The sequence below is a fragment of the Notechis scutatus genome, chromosome 1 (genome assembly GCF_049901735.1).
Source record: "Notechis scutatus isolate UNSWTSFEM ecotype Mainland chromosome 1, rNotScu1.2, whole genome shotgun sequence".
Lineage (NCBI taxonomy): Eukaryota > Metazoa > Chordata > Lepidosauria > Squamata > Elapidae > Notechis > Notechis scutatus.
In genome coordinates this window covers 229254247-229275617 of record NC_142009.1, presented here as the reverse complement: position 1 = coordinate 229275617, position 21371 = coordinate 229254247, and the positions used below count along the sequence as shown (strand labels likewise).

Sequence of the window (21371 nt, the reverse complement as noted above, 5' to 3'; positions counted from 1 at the left end):
CCACCCCCCTTTTTTTACTGCCTGCTTCACTCTAGAGTACAAATGATAGGATGGAGATATATATACCCTAATAAATTGTGTGAACCCATCCAATGTGAATCTCATTTGCTTTCTGCATATCTTCTATAAATGTACCCTAACAGAAAAAGAAAAAGCCTAAAAATGCTGCTGGATAAAGAATGAGCTGAGCTTGAGCAAATTGATTTAAACGTTAGAACACTGTATTTTTTTTAACAAGCCAAAGTCAAACCATGAAGGCAGGAACTCCACCAACAATCTAATAAATCAATAAAAGGTCACAGGAATACAACACTCCCAGATTTATTAAAGGCACCTGTACAAGACCATTAACGGAAGCATGAACATGGATGAACAGTTCTGATTTGCAGTGTTTTCACCTACAGGCAAGCCCTCAATTTTCGGAGTGGAGCAACTAAAAACGCAAGGACGGACTTGCCCAACCCTTGTTCTACCCGGATAGCCACATTGGCTAGGAATGTCTGCCAATGTAGTCCCAGAACATCTGACACATTAGTTAAATCCTGTTTAGTGCAGTATTAGATGGACAATAGAAACAGCAGTTTCTCCAAGTCAAACAGTTACACTAAGCTACCAGCTGTTACTATAGAAGACAGGAGATCTTTTAAAGCTGTATATTAGCCACTGGTTTTCTGGCACAACTTCAAGTTCAGCAAATATTCTACTATTGCCCGTTAGCTTCTAAAAAGAGAAAAGACCACAAGATACCACAAGACCTTTCTTAATAACAATAACAATGACCACAGTAATAATAGGGCAAAGGGTAGCGGTAGCAGAAACTGGTCAGAAATGCCAATCTCTTCTCAGAGCGAACCTTCAAGAGTGAATGGAGTTGATTCATGTGAGATGTAGGTTTTTCCAATTTAACCACTGAAATCATATCGATAAAACAAGAAATAGATTTACCCTCCTATTAGTGTTTTCCTTAACAGCTCCTACTAATTCCCAAAGAAGCAACCTGCATTCCAAAGTGATACTCTCCTTGAGGTCACCAAGATTTTCTCTGGCTGGTTCTATTATTTAAATGTCAGTGGTGACTCCTGGAAAGAAAATTTGCAACAAAGACTCAAAAGAAAATGTATAGGTCCATGGCCAATAGCAGAGCCCAGAATGATAATGTCTTAGTGATTACACACATCTTCCAGCACCATCATTGTTGGGTGGAAGCAGTCTTCGGATGACATCCCGGGAATAATGTCAGGATGGAAACAAATGGAGAGCTTAATAGTAAGAGCTTTATGGTCCAGTCTTACAGGCACTATTTGTCTTTCTTGCTTTCTCCATTAGGATGTTCTGTGATGGCGGACTGTTCTGAAAATTCCTCAAAGTTCTCATCTGCATGCTTGGATATTTTCTTGGCTTTCTGGTATAGCTCATTCAAGTTGAATTCCCGGATCACATTCTCCTGTAAGAGAAAGATATATCACTGTTGCTTTGTGCCAGCCTCTAGCTCCCAATGTGACAACTCAGCTTCAATGATTTAGTAATTTATCAGACATTTTACTAGGGACTTTTGCTTTCTATCAACTATAGTTAAAGGGAATACCTCAGAAAAGTTCCAAGAAACTGCTCGTCCCTTTTTATCAATCTGTGGCCGGCGCATCAGTTCTTTACCACCTTGGAAAAGGATCAGTGTAGGCAGCTGCTTAGTGAGAGGAGAGGTGCTGATTTTGTACCTATGAAGAGATGAAGTCCAAATATAATTTCTGAAATGTGATGTCTAATCAAGTTGGTAATATTTTCTGGCTTCATAAACAAGCAGGCTAAGAACATGTCTTGGGACCCACCAAAATCTTGATAGTTGCAGGTATTATATGATCCATAATTATGTGTAAATTAGAAATGTGCTTCCCACTACAGCCTGCTATCTCTTCCACAGTTCCGAACCTAACTAATTATACTATGAGATCACCAACCAATGTCCTCCCTTTTCTGCAATGCCCAGCTATTAGAAAGTAAATCTTCCCAATGTTCTCCCACAAATCTGACATTCTAGTCTGTCTAAGCATTCTATATATGTATAGAGGCTGAAGGCTTACTTGGTGCTGACGTCAGGGTAGCGACCCACATCAACCTTTCCAAAGTTCAATCCAGTGCAATTATATCTGGTGAAATATAACAGTGATTACCATATACATGGAAATGCCAGCAAGTACAATATTTGGTAATAGCAACATTTATCTTCCTCATCCCTTTTTGCTTCATTGGAATGCAACTTTCACTGCGGTCTTATCCAAATTAAGCCAAATTATTTCCTTTAAAGTTATGTGTAACAAGCTTCCCCAAAGTGACACAATAAGATTTATGAACAAATATGAACTCAAGTTATGTTAGACAAGAGTTTTCCCAGCCTAACCAGAATTGTACACTGCAGAACTGAATTACTCTTTTTCTTTAAACTACAGTCACTATTACCAAGAAGAAAAGATTTTTTTTTCTGAGTGAAAACAAACAAACACCAAACTACACTGTGGCCATCTGCTGGCTATTGCTGGCAGCAACATACACTACCACCACTTAGCCAAGAGCTACCAAAAGACTAGAGTCTAGAGCTGTAGAACCTCTAGAGCTGGAAATGACTAGCACATATATGTGAGGGGAACCTTTACCTTACCAAAAGGACACCCCAAGCATAAAAGTAAACAACATACTGAGTAGGAAGGCTTATATCCAGGTTGATTCAGAGATTTTAATCCAAAACAGCTAATAGATTAATTATTGTGATTTTTATCAGTTCTGCTTCTAGATCTCTGTTCCTTTCCTCCACATCACAATCAAATCTCCACAAGGAAAAGTATTTTTCATTTCCATTTACTTTTTTCAAGAACAACAGTGCTTTTATACAACTACAAAGCCTAGTCTATGAGTCCTTTTTAATCATGTGCTTCAGTATTTCAGAATAGCAACCTCAATCCTAAAAAAGACCAATGTATCTATGTTGCTGTCCCAGTAACCCAGTGGCTTTATCTTCATTCAATATATTATTTTGTCTTTGAAATGGTGCATGGGAGTGCAGACTACTTGAGGCGGTCTTTCTTAACCAGGACGCCTGCCAGGTATGGTGGTTTCAATTCTCAGAATGCTCAGGTATGGCTGGAGACTGCTGGAGTTGAGATCAAGACATTTGGAGGGTGTCCAGGCAGATTCAAGGCCAGTGGTACCATGGTGAATTTTCAGGGATTCCTTTAGCATGTTTTGGGAATATGGAATAATGATTAGCAGAAAAGACATGACTGGGAAGGGGAGGTTGGAATGAAGTATTAAAAACATACTTGTTTCAAGTCCCACTTGTCCTATCTAGATACAGTGGGCTAAAATGGTGGGGCCACATAACTACAGGTAGTCCTCGACTTACGACAATTGAGCCCAAAATTTCTGTTGTTAAGTGAGACATTTGTTAAGTGAGTTTTGCCCCATTTTATGACTTTTCTTGCCACAGTTGTTAAGGGAATTGTTGTAATTGGTAAGTTACTAACAGGGTTGTTAAGTGAATGTGGCTTCCCCATTCGGTGGCGCAGTGGTTAGAGTGCTGTACTGCAGGCCACTTCTGCTGTCTGCTGGCAATTTGGCAGTTCAAATCTGACCAAGCTCAAGGTTGACTCAGCCTTCTATCCTTCCAAGGTGGGTAAAATGAGGACTCAGATTGTTGAGGGCAATATGCTGACTCTGTAAACTGCTTAGAGAGAGCAGTAAAAGCACTATAAAGTAGTATATAAGTCTAAATGCTATTGCCCATTGACTTTGCTTGTCAAAAGGTCGCAAAAGGGGTTCACCTAACCCCAAGACATTGTAACCGCCATAAATATCAACCAGTTGCCAAGCATCTGAATTTTGATCACATGACCATGGGGATGCTGCAACGGTCATAAGTATGGAAAACAGTCATAAGTCACATTTTCCAGTGCCACTGTAACTTTGGTCACTATATGAGGACTACCTGTAATAGCTACCTAATTTGAGGATAACTGGTAGCCTGCTGGTTCTCTGAGTGGTCTTCCTTTCCTCTTTGCACAAAATGGATTCGCTAACATTAGTTAGAATAAGGTTATCTGGAGGACAGAGAAAAAAAGCCTGCACCTAAAAATTTCTTTCTTCTCACCTAGCGGTGAGAAGAAAATAGTATATTTTGCTCCCATTCTTCCTAGCTGTAGTTCAGGCATACCAAGTACGTGTCATTACTATTATTAAGTCACAGCTATTTTCAAATGTAGTTGCAACTACTGAAAAAGATGCTGTTTTGTGATTATTACAGCAAAGGAAGAAGTCTTAAATCCAGCATCAGTGCATTAATCAAGTAAAACTAGAAGCTGCGAGACACATTAAAAGTAAGTGTGCTGGAAGGAGGAGAATGGGTGAACCTTAAACAATGCTTTAGGAAGGACACAGATCTTAAATTATTTTCAGAAGATAACCTCTATATATTTTGCAGTATGAAGCAAACAGCTATAACTTATACAGATCCATAGGCAGTGCTTTATGACTAACTGAAGTACATAAGTCTCAGCTTCATCTCCAAAATCTCCCTGTCTCAGAATATTTAATCAAATGCAATCACTCACTTGAGAGACAAATCAGCATAGATAGGAGCAAATGACTGACATTCATTGGACCAGTTAGCAAAGAATTCCACGATCCAGGTCACTCGCTTGTCCCGGGCGAGTTCATCCTGTAAAAGAAGGATCAACGCAGAAGGAAACATTACACATGACATTCTGGTACATAGCTAAAAGAAGTCAGAAATTTATCCAACTCTTTCCAAAACAAGTGGTCTGCAAAAAAACAAAAATACTCACATCTATGGTTTTATCGCTGAAATATTTGATGTGTTCTGGACCCAAGTACAAAGGTGGCTTGCAAGTCATCAGAAATACTGAAAATGCACAAGAAGCAGATCTTAGCACTAGCTAGGATAAGATGAAGAAGCCATATACATTGACACTCATGCTCCATAAGTGGACACGGTCATTTAATTTAAAAAAAAACATTTTAATTTTTTATTTTGCACACTTATCTGCATGCAAGGTTTTTCATTAAAGAATGCTATGTGCTATTTTTCCAAATAATATTTATTATTAATAACACTCTTGTATTTGCTTCGGGGGGTTGGAAGCAACAGAAGAAGCTAGCGGTGAATGAATGAAATGGGGAAAGAAATATTAAAAAGGCTGAGAGAATATGGTCAGGAAGGCAGTTAGGGAACAAAAAAGGCAAAACGTGTGGAATCAATAGGGAAGCAATAGAAAGGGAGGGTTGGTGAAACAAAAGTTGTGTTTCTTTTTATATAATATAGGTTGAAAATATCTGGATATTTCAGACAGAGTAATCAGGGAAAGTTTATCCTATTGTCACCAGGAATCATGCTAGAAAGTCAGAGAGAGAGAGACAAAGTGGAAAACCAGAGTAATGTTTCAAATCAAAATCCCATGCGTTAGATCAGGGTGTCAAGTGATAAAGGGCATTTTATAGCTCGAGCCCAGTTATTTCTGGGATCAATCCCTACACAAAGAATGTAAATAGAGCCCCATCCCAGAGACCTCACCTAAGCAGAGTGTGAGATAGAGCAGCCCCATCCGGATATCAAGACGAAAGAAAAGGATGACATTGGCCACTTTGCTGAACATAAAGATATTCCCCACATGCTGGTCCACAGTGACTTGTGAAACAGAGATAAAAACAGATGATTAGCAGGATATTATAAAACACTCCTGGATCAAGTAATGACTACAGTAAGCTAAGACAACCTGGAAGTCAATTTACAGCATTGTATTTTTGTAATTGACATCTGAGATCCTCAAATTTTGCGCTGTTAAAACTCATTATAATGATAAATTAATTTATACAATCTCCACTCTCAAGAAAAAAATTAAGGAAAAAAATGGGCTGTGGACTGAGTAAAAATTTAGCATATGCTACAGGTAGCCCTCTGTTTACAACAATAATCAGGATGTCAACTTGGTTGTAGAGCAAAGTAGTTATTAAGTGAGAAATCGTGTGATTGCTCCAACTCAACAACTGAAATCCTGGAATTCCTGGTTGTGGGCCCTTAAACTGCTGGAGTTCCAAGAAGCAGGATGATGCCTGAGAGGAATGGGAGAGACTCTAGGAGGCCATGCACACCTCTCCATTGAGGGGCTTAAAATCCTTCTTGCTGAAATCCAAACAGGATTTTCAGACACTGATCAGAGAGAGACACACATGCATGGCCTGCAATGGGCTTCCCAGGGTCTCCCCCATTGCTGAAGCACCCCATGCTTTTTACCTTACTTGCTAAGTCTTCATTCAGGGACTGAGTGGCTCATGACAAGTATAAGTAAGTTCTTGCCATAATGAGCTCGTATGCAAAAGTCACAGCCCTGTTAGGTTTCTTGCCTGGAGATAAGTAAATCAGAAAAGCCCAAACTTTTGTCTCTGGATAATGACTCTTAAACAGTTTTTAATAAATCACAGCTAAGCAGTTCATTGGCATTATTCCATTGCAAAGTTAAACTGCAAGTCTCAGCAGAAAAAAATGTCTATAAACATCTAATGGCAAGATGCAGATAGCTGCAGTAGAAGGACTACTAAAATATGCCTTTAAAAAGATAAATAATACCAGTCTGCCATTTCCCAAATCCCTAGTGGGGCTCATTTTAGAATAATTATGTTTTTTTATTGGAGGTTTGTGTATTTCTTTGTAGGAGTAGGCATTACACTTGTTCACACTATCAAAATATGCCTCACCTTTTGCTTGGACAGTTTAGGCTGCTGACTTGTTCCGACAAAGTAGGAGGAAGTTCTAATCGTGGCCAAGCTTTGCAAGCTGATGTTCATTTAAAAATGCTGATTCCCCTCCCATCTCATAAGCATACAATCTACCACATTTTATGCATTTCCATTTCAGTATTTATATAGTTTTTTAAAAACTAATAATTTCCTTTTACTCAGCAACCACTTCCATCTTTTGTATCTGATAAGGAACAGAATGAATGAATGAATCTATCATTGGAATGAAGCTAATAAGCATACTGTTTTGGTAGGTTTAGGTCCGTGATGGCGAACCTATGGCACACGTGCCACAGGTGGCACCCAAAGGCATTTATGGTGCAGTACAGGTAAGGGGGAGGCGGGGGAAGGATTGCGCACGCATGCGCAGGGGGCATGCACATTGACTTCTGGGTGCTGGCATGTGAGCGTGCAGGCACACACACACACAATTTCTGGCACAGGAGCCCAAAAAGGTTAGCCACCACTGGTTTAGGTTATTTATTCTGCCATTCCGCCATGCTTGAATCATTATCTCAGGCACTACAGCTTATTTCACCCTTATTATCCCTCTGATTTTCTTTGCTTGTCCCTATGCATCACATAGCACGTTAAGTGCATGAATATGTTACCCTTCATGTCTTTAGATTGTTCCTACCCATTTATAAAGCAAATTCCTTTTAAAGCCCTTCCTCTAATAGGAATGCAAAAAGAAAATTAAGCCATTGTATTCTGGGAGTTGATACCTTGCAAGCTTTTTGTCTTATTTATTGTACAAAGATAAGACCATGGCATAAAGTTCCACATGCATTCCATTCTACAGTAGCTGTTTACTCAGGTTGAAGCAGTCTGATTATCCATTAGAACAACTTCCCGTACAAATAAAACCTACCTATGGAGTTTTTTTCTAAATATTTCAAAAATGACAATTAAAAATTCATCTGCTGTGTAATACAATAATAGAATATGAATCTCCAATTCTAAACATAAGTGCACATCTCCCCCCACCCATATTCTAACCAGTTGTACATTCCTTCCAGTTCACAGAAGAGCCATGAATAAGGGACTGAGAAAGTCTTCATCTAATAACCTGGGAGATATACGGTATTTCGTTTGAAAGGAGGAAAACAATCCAGCTAAGATTTCTATCACATCATATTATTGTCTTTGAATAATTCTTGAAATTATAGAAGATCCTTGCTTTCTGTGGAAATAGAAAGACCAGGAATGTAAGATACAGGTGTAGATGTTTTCCCTATCCACGAATAGCATTACTTACTGGATCGGCGATTCTTCATCATCACAATGGCACTCAGAAACATTAAGATCTCTACTTCCCGCTAAAAAGAAAGCAAAACTGGGTACTTAAGGAGTCAGTAGAAGGGGAGGAGCAAAAAAAAGTTAACTAGACACAAGAACAGAGTTAAATGCAACATCATAGTATAGCTTTTCAACATCATAGTATAGCTGTGGCAAATTAATCTGTGATATCATTACACAGCTGCCCATTTTGAAAAAAAGGCCACAAAGCAAGCAGAAGGATGTGCAATCTTTCAGTATGTGAATACAGCTGTAATACCATACATTGGAATCTAAATATATTTGGGGTATTTATTAAATTATTTACATAATCTGGATGCAATGACATTTTAAGATATTTCAGTAACTGCAATTTATCTGCAATGATGTTCCTATACATTGCACCACTTGTTCAGCGATTGCAGAATAGAATATTATGCTCTTACAGAAACATCCAGATTATAAAATGTTTCATAAGAAATCAATTTAGCCTGATACAAGAATAGATACTTCTGCAGCCTCTTAAACATATGAATTTTAGAATATAAACTGTTGGATTAGACTCCTGTCCCAAGTAATTCAGCAATGTGATCTTAATTGCCAATTAACTGCACAAAGAAGTCTATTACTTTCTCAGCAGATGGTCTTCAGAGGTACTCGCAGAGGTACTCTCTACTATCAAGGTTAAGTCATTGATCCCCATGACATCCATGAATTGAACCAACACTTTTTCTGAAACTATCCAAACTAGTAGTGGCAGCCACATTTGATAAAAAAAATTTAATTGCACATTGGATGAACAAAATATTGCCGGTCCTCATTCTTTCAAGATTAATTTCATTGGGTGACTGCTAGTTCTAGTATTTTGAGAGTGGGAAAGTAGCTTCTCCACTTTATCCATATCACAAATGTTTTGTTTTAAATATGCTTACTAAACCAAAAAGTCCCATATGTTGCAACTTTTCCTCATGGGGAAGATGCTCCAGCCAGGCCGTTAATGGTTGATAGCCCCTTGATAACTGCCCAGTCACCTTATAGGGAGATGGGTGGCATAAAATTTAATAAATGAAAGTCCTCTGTGCCTTCTCCACCTCCGTTATTCCAGATGTGGTCTTATCATTAATCTATATAAGGGTATTATGATATTGGTATCATTGTTTTCAAGACTTTATTGTCCATAACAGGCTGGTTTTTTTAGCAGATGCATACCTTTTGTATATTGAACCTTTCACTTAAAAATGTCCTTAACATGGACATAGACTTCAATTAATTCTTGAAGATACTGAAAATGTACGCTTTTGTTCTGACAAACAGAAACCATTAGCTGGTTCCTGTACAAATCAGAGCTTCTTCACAATATATTGATCAAAGTAACTCATGTGTGGCTCTTCACATGGGCATGTATACACTGAATTAGAGAGAGATTACCCGCCTACTCCGAACCTAAGATTAAAGAAGCCTTTCAAAGCTCAGAAGACGTTCTTGAAAACTTTTGTGGACCTGCAGTGATAAGCTTCCTCAATTAAATATCTGCAATCTCACCACGGATGATGGAAACTTATTTTTCAGCACATTTGGACAATGAATGGATTGCACGACAGGTCTCCGCTTACTGGGGCGTGCCACGAGCGAAGCCCACATACCCACATCCCGAAATAAGTACTAGAAATTTAAAACAGGTGAAAATCTCCACCACGTTAACCGCTACACTTAAGGATCACATCCCTAGAGGCGAGAAAGGAAAACTGCCCGATACTACAGAGGGACTTCTCAGAGGCGGACCGTCATTTCTGCACTCATGCTTAACCGACTGTATGACCTTTTAGATGCCGGAACATGCTCCTCCAAACGCAGCTTCGAACCAGTAAATTCAAGGCCTCACGACCATCGGCTCTTGGGAGACGGTCAAAGTAGGAAGCTGCTCGGATCCCGCTTGTAGCGTGATTCCTGGGTGAAATGCGGGAGCCCCGAGGCGCCCTACCCAGGACTCCGAAGCATGAAAAGGCCTGCAGGCACTTGCCGAAGAAGCAGACCCAGGAAGCGATGCAAGGCCAAACCCGATGCAGGCCACCAGGAGAACCGCCTGTGGGTCTCCGGAGGGCGATCTTACCCAGTCGAAGTCGCAGGAGTTCCCGTCTTCCCGCTGGCTGGGCAGTCCGTGGCATAGCGGTGGCACCTTCCGCACCAACAAGAAGGCTGCCGAAAGGAGGAGGGAGAGCGGGTAGTAAGGCTGCGCCAGCCAGCGGCAAAGCCCAGGCACCGAATAGAAGAGGGCCAACAAAGGGGCCAAAACCGCCATCTTCACCTCACGCCGACCAAGATCCGTCGCAGGACGGCCTCCCGCCCTCCCCGAGTCCCCTTCTTTTGCTTTTGATTGAGCGGTGGGTGACAACGTCGATCAAAGGAAAGGCGGGCCTCCGTGGACAACGCTATGCCCTCATTGGCTGGGAGAGTATCGCACTGAAACTCTTCAGAACGGCAACCGAGGGGCGGCTTTCGCTCTCTGACGTGTAACATTGACGTAATTCCGCTATTTAAAAGGATCTCGTTCTGCTAAGCAACCTATCGTATCATACCCTATCAGTTCCAGGTAAGTTTAGCCAATCGTATGCAGAGGAGGGGTCCCCGCCTTCCAATGACGCCAGAGCAAACGTCAGATGCGAAGCCAATAGGAGGAGACTGCGCAAAGCACGCCGGGATGATGGAGAATTTTTCTGCTCTCTTTGGAGGGACAGAACCTCCTCCGTCTACAACAGCTGCCGCGCTAGGCTTTGGCCCAGGAAAACCGGGAGGACCCGGCACTGGACAGCCTCCTGTACCAACGGTGACTTCGGTCGGAGAAGAGGCAGCACGCAAAGCGGCGGCAGCCAGCGGTCCTTTTTACCTAATGCGCGAGTTACCAGGTAGTGGCTTGTAAGGGGCGGGCTTCAGGAGCTCCGTAACCAACCGCCGCCTAGAGGCGGGCGTTGCTGTTCTGGTCCCTGTTGTTTGACGGATTTTATACATCACGGGAGAATGTGCCAATAGAATGGCTCGCTGCGGCTGATGGGCAGTTGCCCCGCCTTTGCAGGGACTCGGGCCCAGCCTCTGTAGAGGCTTGACGGCTGGGCTGAAGCGCCAAGTGGGTGGCAACTCGCGCGACTGGCAGTTGCTCGGGCCACTGAACGAGCCGGGGAATGGCCTCGTTTGCGTATCTTTGGCGTCCTCGAGTTAAAAGCCATCGAAGTTTCTTGTGGGAACGGGGGTGGGCGAGTTTTGTGGCATTTGTACGAGAGTAAAGGAGCGTGTGGCCGCTTGGTTCGTCCCGCAACTGTTGCTTCTTTGTGACTCCTTTGGGCTACTACAGGCGCTGCGTGTCCCTTCAAGAATCTGCCCTCCTCTGAAAAGTTGTGCAACCCACCTTAAGTGAGATGCCTAGTAGCCATGCCTGTTCGTGAAATTTCTATCACTGAGAGCAAATATGCATCGGGTTACAAAGCTAATCATTTTCTCCTGATGCATCCACTTACGTAAGCAGGACTACAGGTAGTCCTCTGCTTAACAACAGTTCATTTAGTGACCGATCAAAAAGTTACAGCGGCATGGAAAAAAGTGACATGACTGTTTTCCACATTTATGATCATTGCAGCATCCCCTTGGTCAGGTAATCAAAACTTGGACATTGGCTCGTATTTATGACAGTTGCTGTGTCCTGCGATCACGTGATCCCCTTTTGCAACCATCCGACAAGCAAATTCAAGGGGAAAGCCAGATTCACTTAACAGCGGTGCTACTAACTTAACAACTGCAGGGATTCATTTAACAAATGTGGCAAGCAAAGTCATAAAATGGGGCAAAATTCACTTAAGAAATGTCTCACATAGCAACATAAATGTTGGACTCAATTATGGTTGTAAGTCAAGGACTACCTGTATTTTAGCTTTGGAAAGTTGTGCAGTGTTCAATTTTAGAGTTATTTTGGATCACGAATCTCTGGGACACTGAGAAAAAAGGGAACTGAAAGTAGCAGATGGTCAGCAAATTGGCATATACCTACAAGTGGGTTAATTGACGGTCAGTATGGGGGAAGTACATCCAGTAAGATTACATGCCACTGGGTGGGCTTCAGAAGAAGGGTATAAAACAAGGGTCTTCAAACTTGGCAAGTTTAAGACTTGTGCACTTCAACTCCCGGAATTCCTGAGCTAACATGACTGGAGGAGAAATTCTGGGAGTTGAAGTCCACAAGTCTTAAAGCTGTTAAGCTTGAAGACCCCTGGTATAAAAGAAGGGGGTAAATCTCAAATCATGGCCACTGATAGTAGGTATCCTTTCTGGGGTTAGCTACTGTTTCTGGACCTCATTGCAATGGGTTATTGATATAAGTAATGTTATGATGGCTTTTCATGTTCCAAATTGCTCATGAAATAAATATCTGATCTTAAAGTAAGATTTATTGCTTGTGGTTTGTCTATGTTCCTCTTTTATTGGGATATTTTTATAACAATCTAAATGAGATGGTAGCCACTAGAGATCTTCACAGCATCTCTCTTCCTCTTTCAGTCATATACTCACTTAGAAAGCATTTTGCTTCCAATTTAAGAAACATTAGGGTCACTAGGTAAGGAGAGGGTGTGTGTTTTACTTGGTTTTTTAGCTTTAATATTTTCTTGAGTATAATGTATCAAACGATCTTATGTTAAGGCCAGGCTGTAAATGTTTTAAATAATTCAATTCTCACTGCTAGTATTTCAGGTCATATAAAATAGGATTTGTATCATTGTCATTGTTATTTACCTGGTTTCAAAATCAGCTTCTACCAAATTTTAGGGGTTTCTTAAATTTTTTATCTGTGCTGTTAATTTAGGCAAAACAATCAGTAACATTGTTACTTTTCAATGTTGTTCATTTCTTGCCAGGTACCACAGAACTAACGGGAAGCACAAATTTGATCACCCACTACAACTTAGAGCATGCCTACAATAAATTCTGTGGCAAAAAGGTGAAAGAGAAGCTCAGCAACTTTCTGCCTGATCTGCCAGGAATGATCGATTTGCCAGGCTCACATGATAACAGCAGCTTGCGTTCTTTAATTGAAAAACCTCCCATTTGCGGTAGCTCATTCAACCCTATCACTGGTACCATGTTAACAGGGTTTCGTCTCCATGCTGGCCCGGTGAGTTATGCTTTGGATGAAAGACATGTTATACTAAAGGTTTTTAACTATTATAAACAAAACACACAGTGATGCCTCGAATGAAAAAGAAACTTGCCAGACTGGTAACTAAGAATATTACAGGTTTGTTCGTTATGGTCTGACAATTATCAGTTTAGAATCTGAATATAAATTCACCTCTAAGCATATTGATTATCAGCCATATGGCAGTGGACATATTTAACTACTTTACAACCTAGATGCAAATAAATAAGTAATTTAAATGACAGAGACTACAGTGCAAAAGTCTTGAATACTGTGTCTACTTTATTAAATATTGACCATGTTGTACCTTATAAAAAGGGAATTCAGGGTGTTCTGGGCAGTGTGGATGCTATAGTATAGACACCTTGCCAGCCCAAGAATCAAGTGGACTGGAATCTTTTAGAATATGGTATATAGCATGTGACTCTTGATTATGGTACTGTATAGGAATGAGGAAGTCTGAGTTCTCCTTCTATCCTATGTATGGAAGCAAGCCAGATTCTTTGGGACTAGTCAGTCCTAGGAAAAAGGCAACAATAATCAACCTCTGAAAACGTTGCCAGAAAATGTCTAGAATAGCTATGTACTTGCCAGGAATAAAGACTGATTTAAAGGCAACCACTGCCCCCCACCACCACCCAAAAAATAACTCTGGTTATACTCTATCAGAATAGACTTTTAAGTAAGGTTGAAGATAGGAAGAAGTTCCAGACAAGGGGGGTAAAAGAGGTTATCCTTTAAAAAGGAATTGTTGAACCTTTCTTTCACCTTATATTTATAGAATCTGTACATATTTATATTTCATATTTCTAAACAGTCCATTTCCCTCAAAGAGGGTCTCAGCATATGATATACTGAGCCATAAAGTTTGCACAGTACAGTGAAACAAGAACCACAGTGGCTATGTTAGCACAACATGTCTAGTTGTTCAAATAGAAGCAATAGAAAATGATAAATCCTTGTTAAAATTGTCATCTCAAACAACCAGCAAATCTTTTTTTGTTGATATATTTTTCATAGCTATTGGATTGGTCAAAAATGGTAATTATCTGTGATAAGTATTCCTAAGAGTTATGAGAGATCTGATCATAAGAGACCCTGTATCTGCATTTCATGTATTTATTCATTACATTTATATCCTGATTTTCTCTATCCTCAGAACAATCTGAGACGTTTGGGCGGAGGATAAGTGATAAGTCTAAGGTTACTCAAGTAAATTTCTCTAGCTGAGGGTGTAGGTTTTCATGAGTTTTCCTCTCTCTAGTTCAATATTGGAGTGCTATCCTGTGCTGGTTCTCATTTTGAAGCCAGAAAGCTTTGCAGTGCTGCATTTGTAAAGTTGGAAGCTGGAAGTGATGAAAATCTAGATTAGAATAATTTTGCTTTAGCACATAAATCCTTAATTTGCAATAAGCTAAGTGAACATACAGGTGGTCCTTGCTTAATGACCAGTACTTCAATAACAGTACAAATTTTTAAAAAAATTATTTTTTAATTTTTAAAAAACAGTTCAAATTTATGATGGTGCTACTTACAACTGGTCCTCATATTTATGTTTACAGTGTCCAGCCAGTCATGGTCCCCAGCTCACAATTATGACATCACAATGTTCCACAGTATGTGATTGCCATTTGCAACCTTCACTGCCAGCTTCTAACAAGCTGAGTCAATGAGGAAGTTGGCAGGAGGTTGCAAATGGCAACCATGTGATGTTGCACTTCATAACAGCAATCAGAAGTGCCAGAACTGTTGTCACTAAGTAGTAGAGTCATATGATGTCATGCTTTACGAACATTTCACTTAGCAATGGAAATTCTGGTCCCAATTACCATTGTGAAGAGTTCTGTACTATCTGTAGTTAAAAATTTTCTAATGGAAAATTTGATGGAGAATATTATTTGATCAGCTTGCAAAAAATATAGACCTGTAAGTCTATTATATATGTTTTCTTCGATGGTACTTGGGAAGTTCATGTATTGATGTGTCTTTCTGTTTTTGTTACACCAGTTGCCAGAACAATGTCGCTTAATGCACATCCAGCCACCTAAGAAAAAAAATAAGCATAAACATAAGCAGAGCCGAACCCAAGACCCTGTCCCTCCAGGTGAGAAGTCTATTTTTTAGGACATATAATAATAATGTCCCCACACACATCTTGCTGATACAGAATTGTTCAGTCTGATAGCCTAAATTGAATCACTCCCTCCTTCTAAAACAAATATCTTCTTCAATTGCTCTCTCTTATTTTACTAGAAACGCCCTCGGATTCTGATCATAAGAAAAAGAAGAAAAAGAAAGAGGATGATCCTGAACGGAAAAGAAAGAAAAAAGAGAAAAAGAAAAAAAAGGTAAGTTGGAAATAGTTTTCAGCTGTTGATCTTGATATTCATTGTAAAACAACAAAGTTAAGTACTTTGCTTAGAGTTTGGCATCGGATCTAAGATAGCTTTTTGGGCCAAGAAAATCTACATGGCTGTTTTTATTGCCTCTGGAATTTCTTATTTGTGTCTGTGTGTGTGTTTTTTTTTTTAAATAGAATCGCCATAGCCCTGAACATCCAGGTGTGGGCAGCTCACAAGCCAGTAGCAGTAGCAGCCTCCGGTAGGATCTTACCCAAGATTATATTAAAGAGAGTTCTCCATGAAATGCTACAGACATATTGAGAGGAGGAGGAAGAGGAAGAATAAGGACAGGAAAACCACAACTACCTTGTATATCTCCTTTTCATCTTTTGGAGCAGTATATAAAAGATTATATTGGATGGAGCTTCAGGACTTCATAGCTTTCTCTACAAAGAACACGGACTTTGCTTGGGACATGGAAGCTGAGGCCTTTATATGGAAATTATGTACTGTATATTATTTTGTGTTTTGTAAAAAAATGATCCTGACTAAGTTGGGATATGTTTGTTTCATATTTTAATTAAATCTCTGTTGGAGGAGATGCTAATGATTTTAAGGAATCCTGAGTACTGGACTTTTCCTGTGTTGTATTGCAAACAGTTCTGAATTATTTTGCAATTAATAAATTGTGAGCAGAAATTCCAGAAGTTGCTTGAGATATAGGTTGGATAAGTAGTGTGATAAAAACACCTTATGTGACTTAAGCTATTTTGGGTAGAGGAGAAGAAAAGACAAAATTTTAAATTGGCAGGAAAGACAATATAAGGTTGGATTTCACTTCCATGTTATTAGTTTTGTGAGGAGTAGATCTACTTTAGAATAACATGAACAACTAATACAAAGTATTGACCAAAATCCATGTAACAGTAAAAGATGTCAATAGGAAATGATAATCTGTGAATTAGAGGACAAGATTGTTGTAAAATTCTTTTCTTCAAAGAATCACTTATAAGGTAAATATTTTTCTACACATTCTCTTGTTTAATTAAAGAAGTAGATTTAATTTTTGCCAGGAGGAAGGAGAAATATGTTGGGAGATTTAAATTGAATATATAAAGCCATTTCCAGAAACCTTATTTTTCATTCCTTCTGTTAAGCATTCTTTGCTCTCTTTGACCTCACTACCTCATTACAAGTATGCTGGCAAAAATTATTACTTAAAACTATTTAATTTGCTTCTTTCCTGGTTCTAAACATCAGAGAGAATTATAATCTGGCTCCATTTTAAAATAACTGGGGAAAATATGAAGCAAAACGTTCATGATTGGGAAATATTTGCTCTTTGCTGCCTCTTCTTGCTTGCAAAAGAATAGTAAGGCTTTCAGCAATGCCTCTTATGATCAATTTCATGTAATATGGGAGAACCCTACTAAAATGCCTCTGCAATTTCCTTCAAATAAAAATGTGAGTGGGCATTTAACATAGGAACAGTACTGTATATGGGCAACTAGGCAGCAGCTTTTCATAGGACTCCTCTGCTTTGAGCAAAAAGACAGGTGGGCATTTTCATCTCTTTCCACATCTGCATCTGATTTTGTTTTAGAGAAATCATAACGCTATCATAAAAGTAGCTTGGATGAACTTTCACCCCAATATTGTGGCCTTGATTTAAAAAAATAACTTTTTTTAACCAAAGAAAAGGGTTGGAAAATACTTTCAGGGACCTTCCCTATCATATTTGGTTACTGAAAAATTGAAAAAGTTTCTTTTATAGCATTTGAATAGCAGATGGAGATGCTTGGGTTTACAGTATCTAAGTTTTCTAATGATTGATTCTATATTCTAAATGACTTTTATGCTCCTAGCTTGTACAGAGCAGCTTGCTTCATCCCAAAATAAATATGTTCCATGAAATAGAGAAATTGTTACACCAATTTCAGGTGCAAACTATTATTCCTTGACTAATTGGCTTAAAGGGTCAAAGAAGGGTAGGTTTGGTAACTGATGTATCTTATGCAACAGCCTTAAACATGGTTATTTATGCTCTTATATCCTTCATTGATTCAAATAGGAAGGAAGTAACATAATAGAAATACAAGTTTACAGCTGGTTATCTGAGGAGAAAGAAGGAGTTGAGTTCCTTCCCCCTTCCTTTTCCCTCTTGAATTGATGGTAAGCTATTTAAGCAACTGAAAGGTTAATTCAAACCTATAATCACAAAACCAATGATAGCAAATTGCGAACAGCTGTTGCTATACTTGTTATAACTGTTGGAAATTGTTGAGAGTCTGCTTGGGCAGAGAGGGGTTTGTGCTAAGTGAACTATAAAAGCTGAATGAAAAGTAATGCCTTCAGTGTTATGAAACACTTGTGGATGGCAGTTATGTCTATGCTAGAAACTGGTGTGTTCTTTATCATCTGTTATTTCACTTCAGTTGTTAGGAAGTTGCTGTGAGGAAAAAAAATTGAGTAGGCATTGTTTATGAAATGAAAACCTGAAGTGGGTAATCATAATTTAATCAACACCCCATGGTAAAATTTTCAGTTGACGAAAGAGTCTCTCCAGTTAAAATTCACCTCCGAATTAGGTTGTTTATGGCAATCAGCATGTTGATAAATAAATCCTGTGTATCACTGACCTTCCCACCACCACCACCACCGTATGTGGGAAGAGCTGGTTTGTGTGATCAAGAATGAAGCAGGTGACCTGTCAGCAACCTAAGAGTTTCAGGTGCAAATGATCGATAAACCTGTTGGGTCACTCAAAAGAAATTACTATCAAGCTTGGCATTTCGCACAAGAATATATGGGTCCCATTGCTGTATTGATATTTTCCAGTATCAAAGCACATGACAGATTCCTTGCAAGTTGAGGGAGAGGTGATAGCTTTGAGTAGTAAGAAGTCAACAGTCCTGAGTGCTCCTACCATCCCTGGGATCACATTTGCCCTTATTTTCCACAGTCTTTCTAGTTTCTTCTAAAGGCCTGGTACTTTTCCAGTTTCTCATACTTCAGATTCCCCCCCCCCCCATCTTTAATATAACACATAAGCAGTAAATTTCAATTGAAAATGCAAACATTTTTTTGATAGGGGGAGGGAATAAAAAAATTGGAATAATGTGACTACATAAGTGTTCATGCCTTCTTATAAGTAGGGTTGTGACATTCAGAATTAATCACATTCAAACTGATGATAAATAGAAGTCAGTACACACCTGCCAGCAATTAAAGTGACTGATCAAGTCCATATAAAGTTCAGCTGTTTTAGTAGGATTTTTTTCTGACATTTACTCAGTTTTGCCTCTTACAGCAAAAGCCATGGTCTGCAAAGAGCTTTCAGAGCATGAAAGGGATTTCATTGTTGGAAGGTATCGGAAGAAATGAGGCAAAAGAGTCCCTGCAGACTTTATCATTGCCAATTATAGGGGGGGCTGTGCTCATCTCTATTTCAAGGGCCATTGAGCCAGTCCCATCCAAAGATGTTTCTGAGTCGTGGCCAGCATGACATCATGGAGTACTGCTATCTTTCCACCAAAGTGATACCCATTTATCTACTTACATTTGCATGCTTTCAAACTTCTGGGTTGGCAGGAGGTAGGGCGAGGATGGGAGCTCCCCTTATTGTGCAATATTTAGGTTTCGAACCTGAGCCCAGTGTCAACCACAGAGTTATCAGGCCACCCATATAAAGTTGAACTGTTCTAGTAGGATTTTTCTGGCTCGGTTGCCTCTTAGAGCAAAAGCCATGCCAGTCAGAAGAAGGGTACAAAAAAATAAATAAATCCAAGGCATTGGATATATCATGGAACACAGTGAAGACATTCAACAAGTAGAGAAAATATGGCACAACAAGAACTGACTGCCCCTCCAAAATTAATGAAAAAACAAGAAGAAAAATGGTCTGAGAGACTGCCAAGAGGTCAACGGCAATATTAAAGGAGCTGCAGGAATTTCTGGCACATACTGATAGTGTCCTAGATGTGACGTATTCTTCACATGCCTGACCTGTGGGGTAGCGGGGGAAGGCGGAAACAATTTCTTATAAAGAAAAGTATTTGAATTCAGTTACATTTTGTAAAACATCAAGCCTGACAAAAGCATGTGGAAAAATGTGTTATGGTCTGGTGAGACCAAGGTTTTGGTTAAATTCCAAAAAGTATGTTTGGCCCAAAAATCTTTGGCCAAAAATGTACAGTCTACCCACAGGGATGCATGGTGGTGGCAGCATTATGCTTTAGGACTGCTTTTCTTCAACTGGAAATGGAGGTGCAGGGAATTATGAATAGTTTCAAATATCAGTCAATTTTGGCACAAAACCTTCAGGCCTCTGCTAAAGTGCTGAAGATGAAGACAAATTTCACCTATCAACAAGACAATGACCCAAAGTATACCTCCAAATCAACACAAGAATGGCTTCACCAGAAGATCAAAGTTTTGGAATGGCTCAGCCAGAGCCTGGACCTGAACAATTGAAAATATATCAGGTAACCTTAAGAGGGCTGTACATAGAGAGGCCTTTGCATCATGAGAGATTTGGGGTGCTTTTGCAAGGAATACTGGACAAAGATTCCCAAGGCAAGATGCACCATGCTGATAGGCTCCTAGCCCCGAAGATTGAATGCTGTCATAAATCAAAAGGTGCTTCAACAAAGTTTAAGTGTGTGCATCTTTATGCAGCCACATTATTCTAGGTTTTTTTTCTTCTTCTTTTAAAAATTCAGTTTATTTTTCAGTTGAATTGCATAATGCGTAGCTTGTATAAAGGTGGGAAAAAGACTGAAATGATTTAACTTGGTCTGATTTTTTTAACATCTCAAAAACCTAGCATTTTAATGGGTGTGTAGACTTTCTATATCTACTGTTTGTGTGTATATAGTATATGTATGTAATATTGACTGATAAAGAGATAGAGATATAAATGGTGGATATCCTTCAATATGGCACAAGTTCGTATTACTACATTTCAACACTTAAGCCCAGGCTAAATGAGCAATTGGAAATAGAATATAAAAAAGAGTCGTCTTCTTTAGTTCAGTTTTTTTTTAACACAAAGTAGTTACCAAAGTACTAGAACTGTGTACCTAAATATTAGCAATGCTATAATTATTTTTAATAATGAGATCCTCTCCCAAATTTATTACGCCTAATAGCAAGTTACAGTAGTGTAAAATATGTAAATGATTTCCAACTCAGCAACATCATACCAGAACTGTCCTTTGAAATGGTTTTGCTAAAGTAATGGCAATTTCAATGTCACTTGCAAAATAGCCAGACTTATTCACCAGGTATACTTGATAGTCATAAAAGTTGCTGTACTGTACTTCATTAGCAAGCAGAACTTGGTTACACCTAGTGCAATTAAACCATTTTCTCACTGGCTGGATTTCATTTTTTATGATGTGATATACAGGTAGTCCTTGACCTACGGCCACAATTGAGCCCAACATTTTTGTTATTAAGCGAGATATTTGTGAAGTGAGTTTTGTCCCATTTTACCACCTTTCTTGTATCAGTTGTTAAGTGAATCCCTGCAGCGGATAAGTTAGTAACTTGGTTGTTAAGTGAATCTGGCTTCCCCTTTGACCTTGCTGGTCAGAAGGTCACAAAGGGTGATCACATGACCTTGGGACACAGCAACGGTCATAAGTATGAACCATTTGCCAACCATTTGAATGTTGATCACATGATGATGATGGGGATGTTGCAAAGGTGGTAACTGAAAAATGGTCATAAGTCACGTTTTTCAGTGCTGTTGTAACTTTGAACGGTCA

The 21371-nt window shown here is 39.4% G+C and overlaps 2 protein-coding genes across 3 annotated transcripts; one reads left to right on the top strand and one right to left on the bottom strand.

Annotated features, from left to right (window-relative positions):
• Nucleotides 1–305: 305 nt before the first annotated feature.
• Nucleotides 306–10413, bottom strand: TMX2 (thioredoxin related transmembrane protein 2). Of its 2 annotated transcripts, XM_026683805.2 has the most exons (8): nt 10190–10413; nt 8060–8120; nt 5579–5692; nt 4833–4909; nt 4599–4705; nt 2079–2144; nt 1586–1715; nt 306–1444 (listed from the first exon to the last, which is right to left on the bottom strand). In XM_026683805.2, the coding sequence occupies exons 1-8, from the start codon at nt 10376–10378 to the stop codon at nt 1298–1300; spliced, it is 891 nt and encodes a 296-aa protein (XP_026539590.1). In that variant the 5' UTR covers nt 10379–10413; the 3' UTR covers nt 306–1297. The 2 variants fall into 2 exon arrangements, with proteins under 2 accessions (XP_026539590.1, XP_087806673.1); XM_087950547.1 differs by lacking the exon at nt 5579–5692.
• A 315-nt stretch (nt 10414–10728) lies between these two features.
• On the top strand, nt 10729–17511 carry MED19 (mediator complex subunit 19). The gene is made up of 5 exons (XM_026683806.2): nt 10729–10982; nt 12978–13234; nt 15266–15362; nt 15512–15606; nt 15795–17511. Exons 1-5 carry the CDS (start codon nt 10778–10780, stop codon nt 15861–15863), a joined length of 723 nt encoding a protein of 240 aa, XP_026539591.1. The 5' UTR covers nt 10729–10777; the 3' UTR covers nt 15864–17511.
• Nucleotides 17512–21371: the final 3860 nt, after the last annotated feature.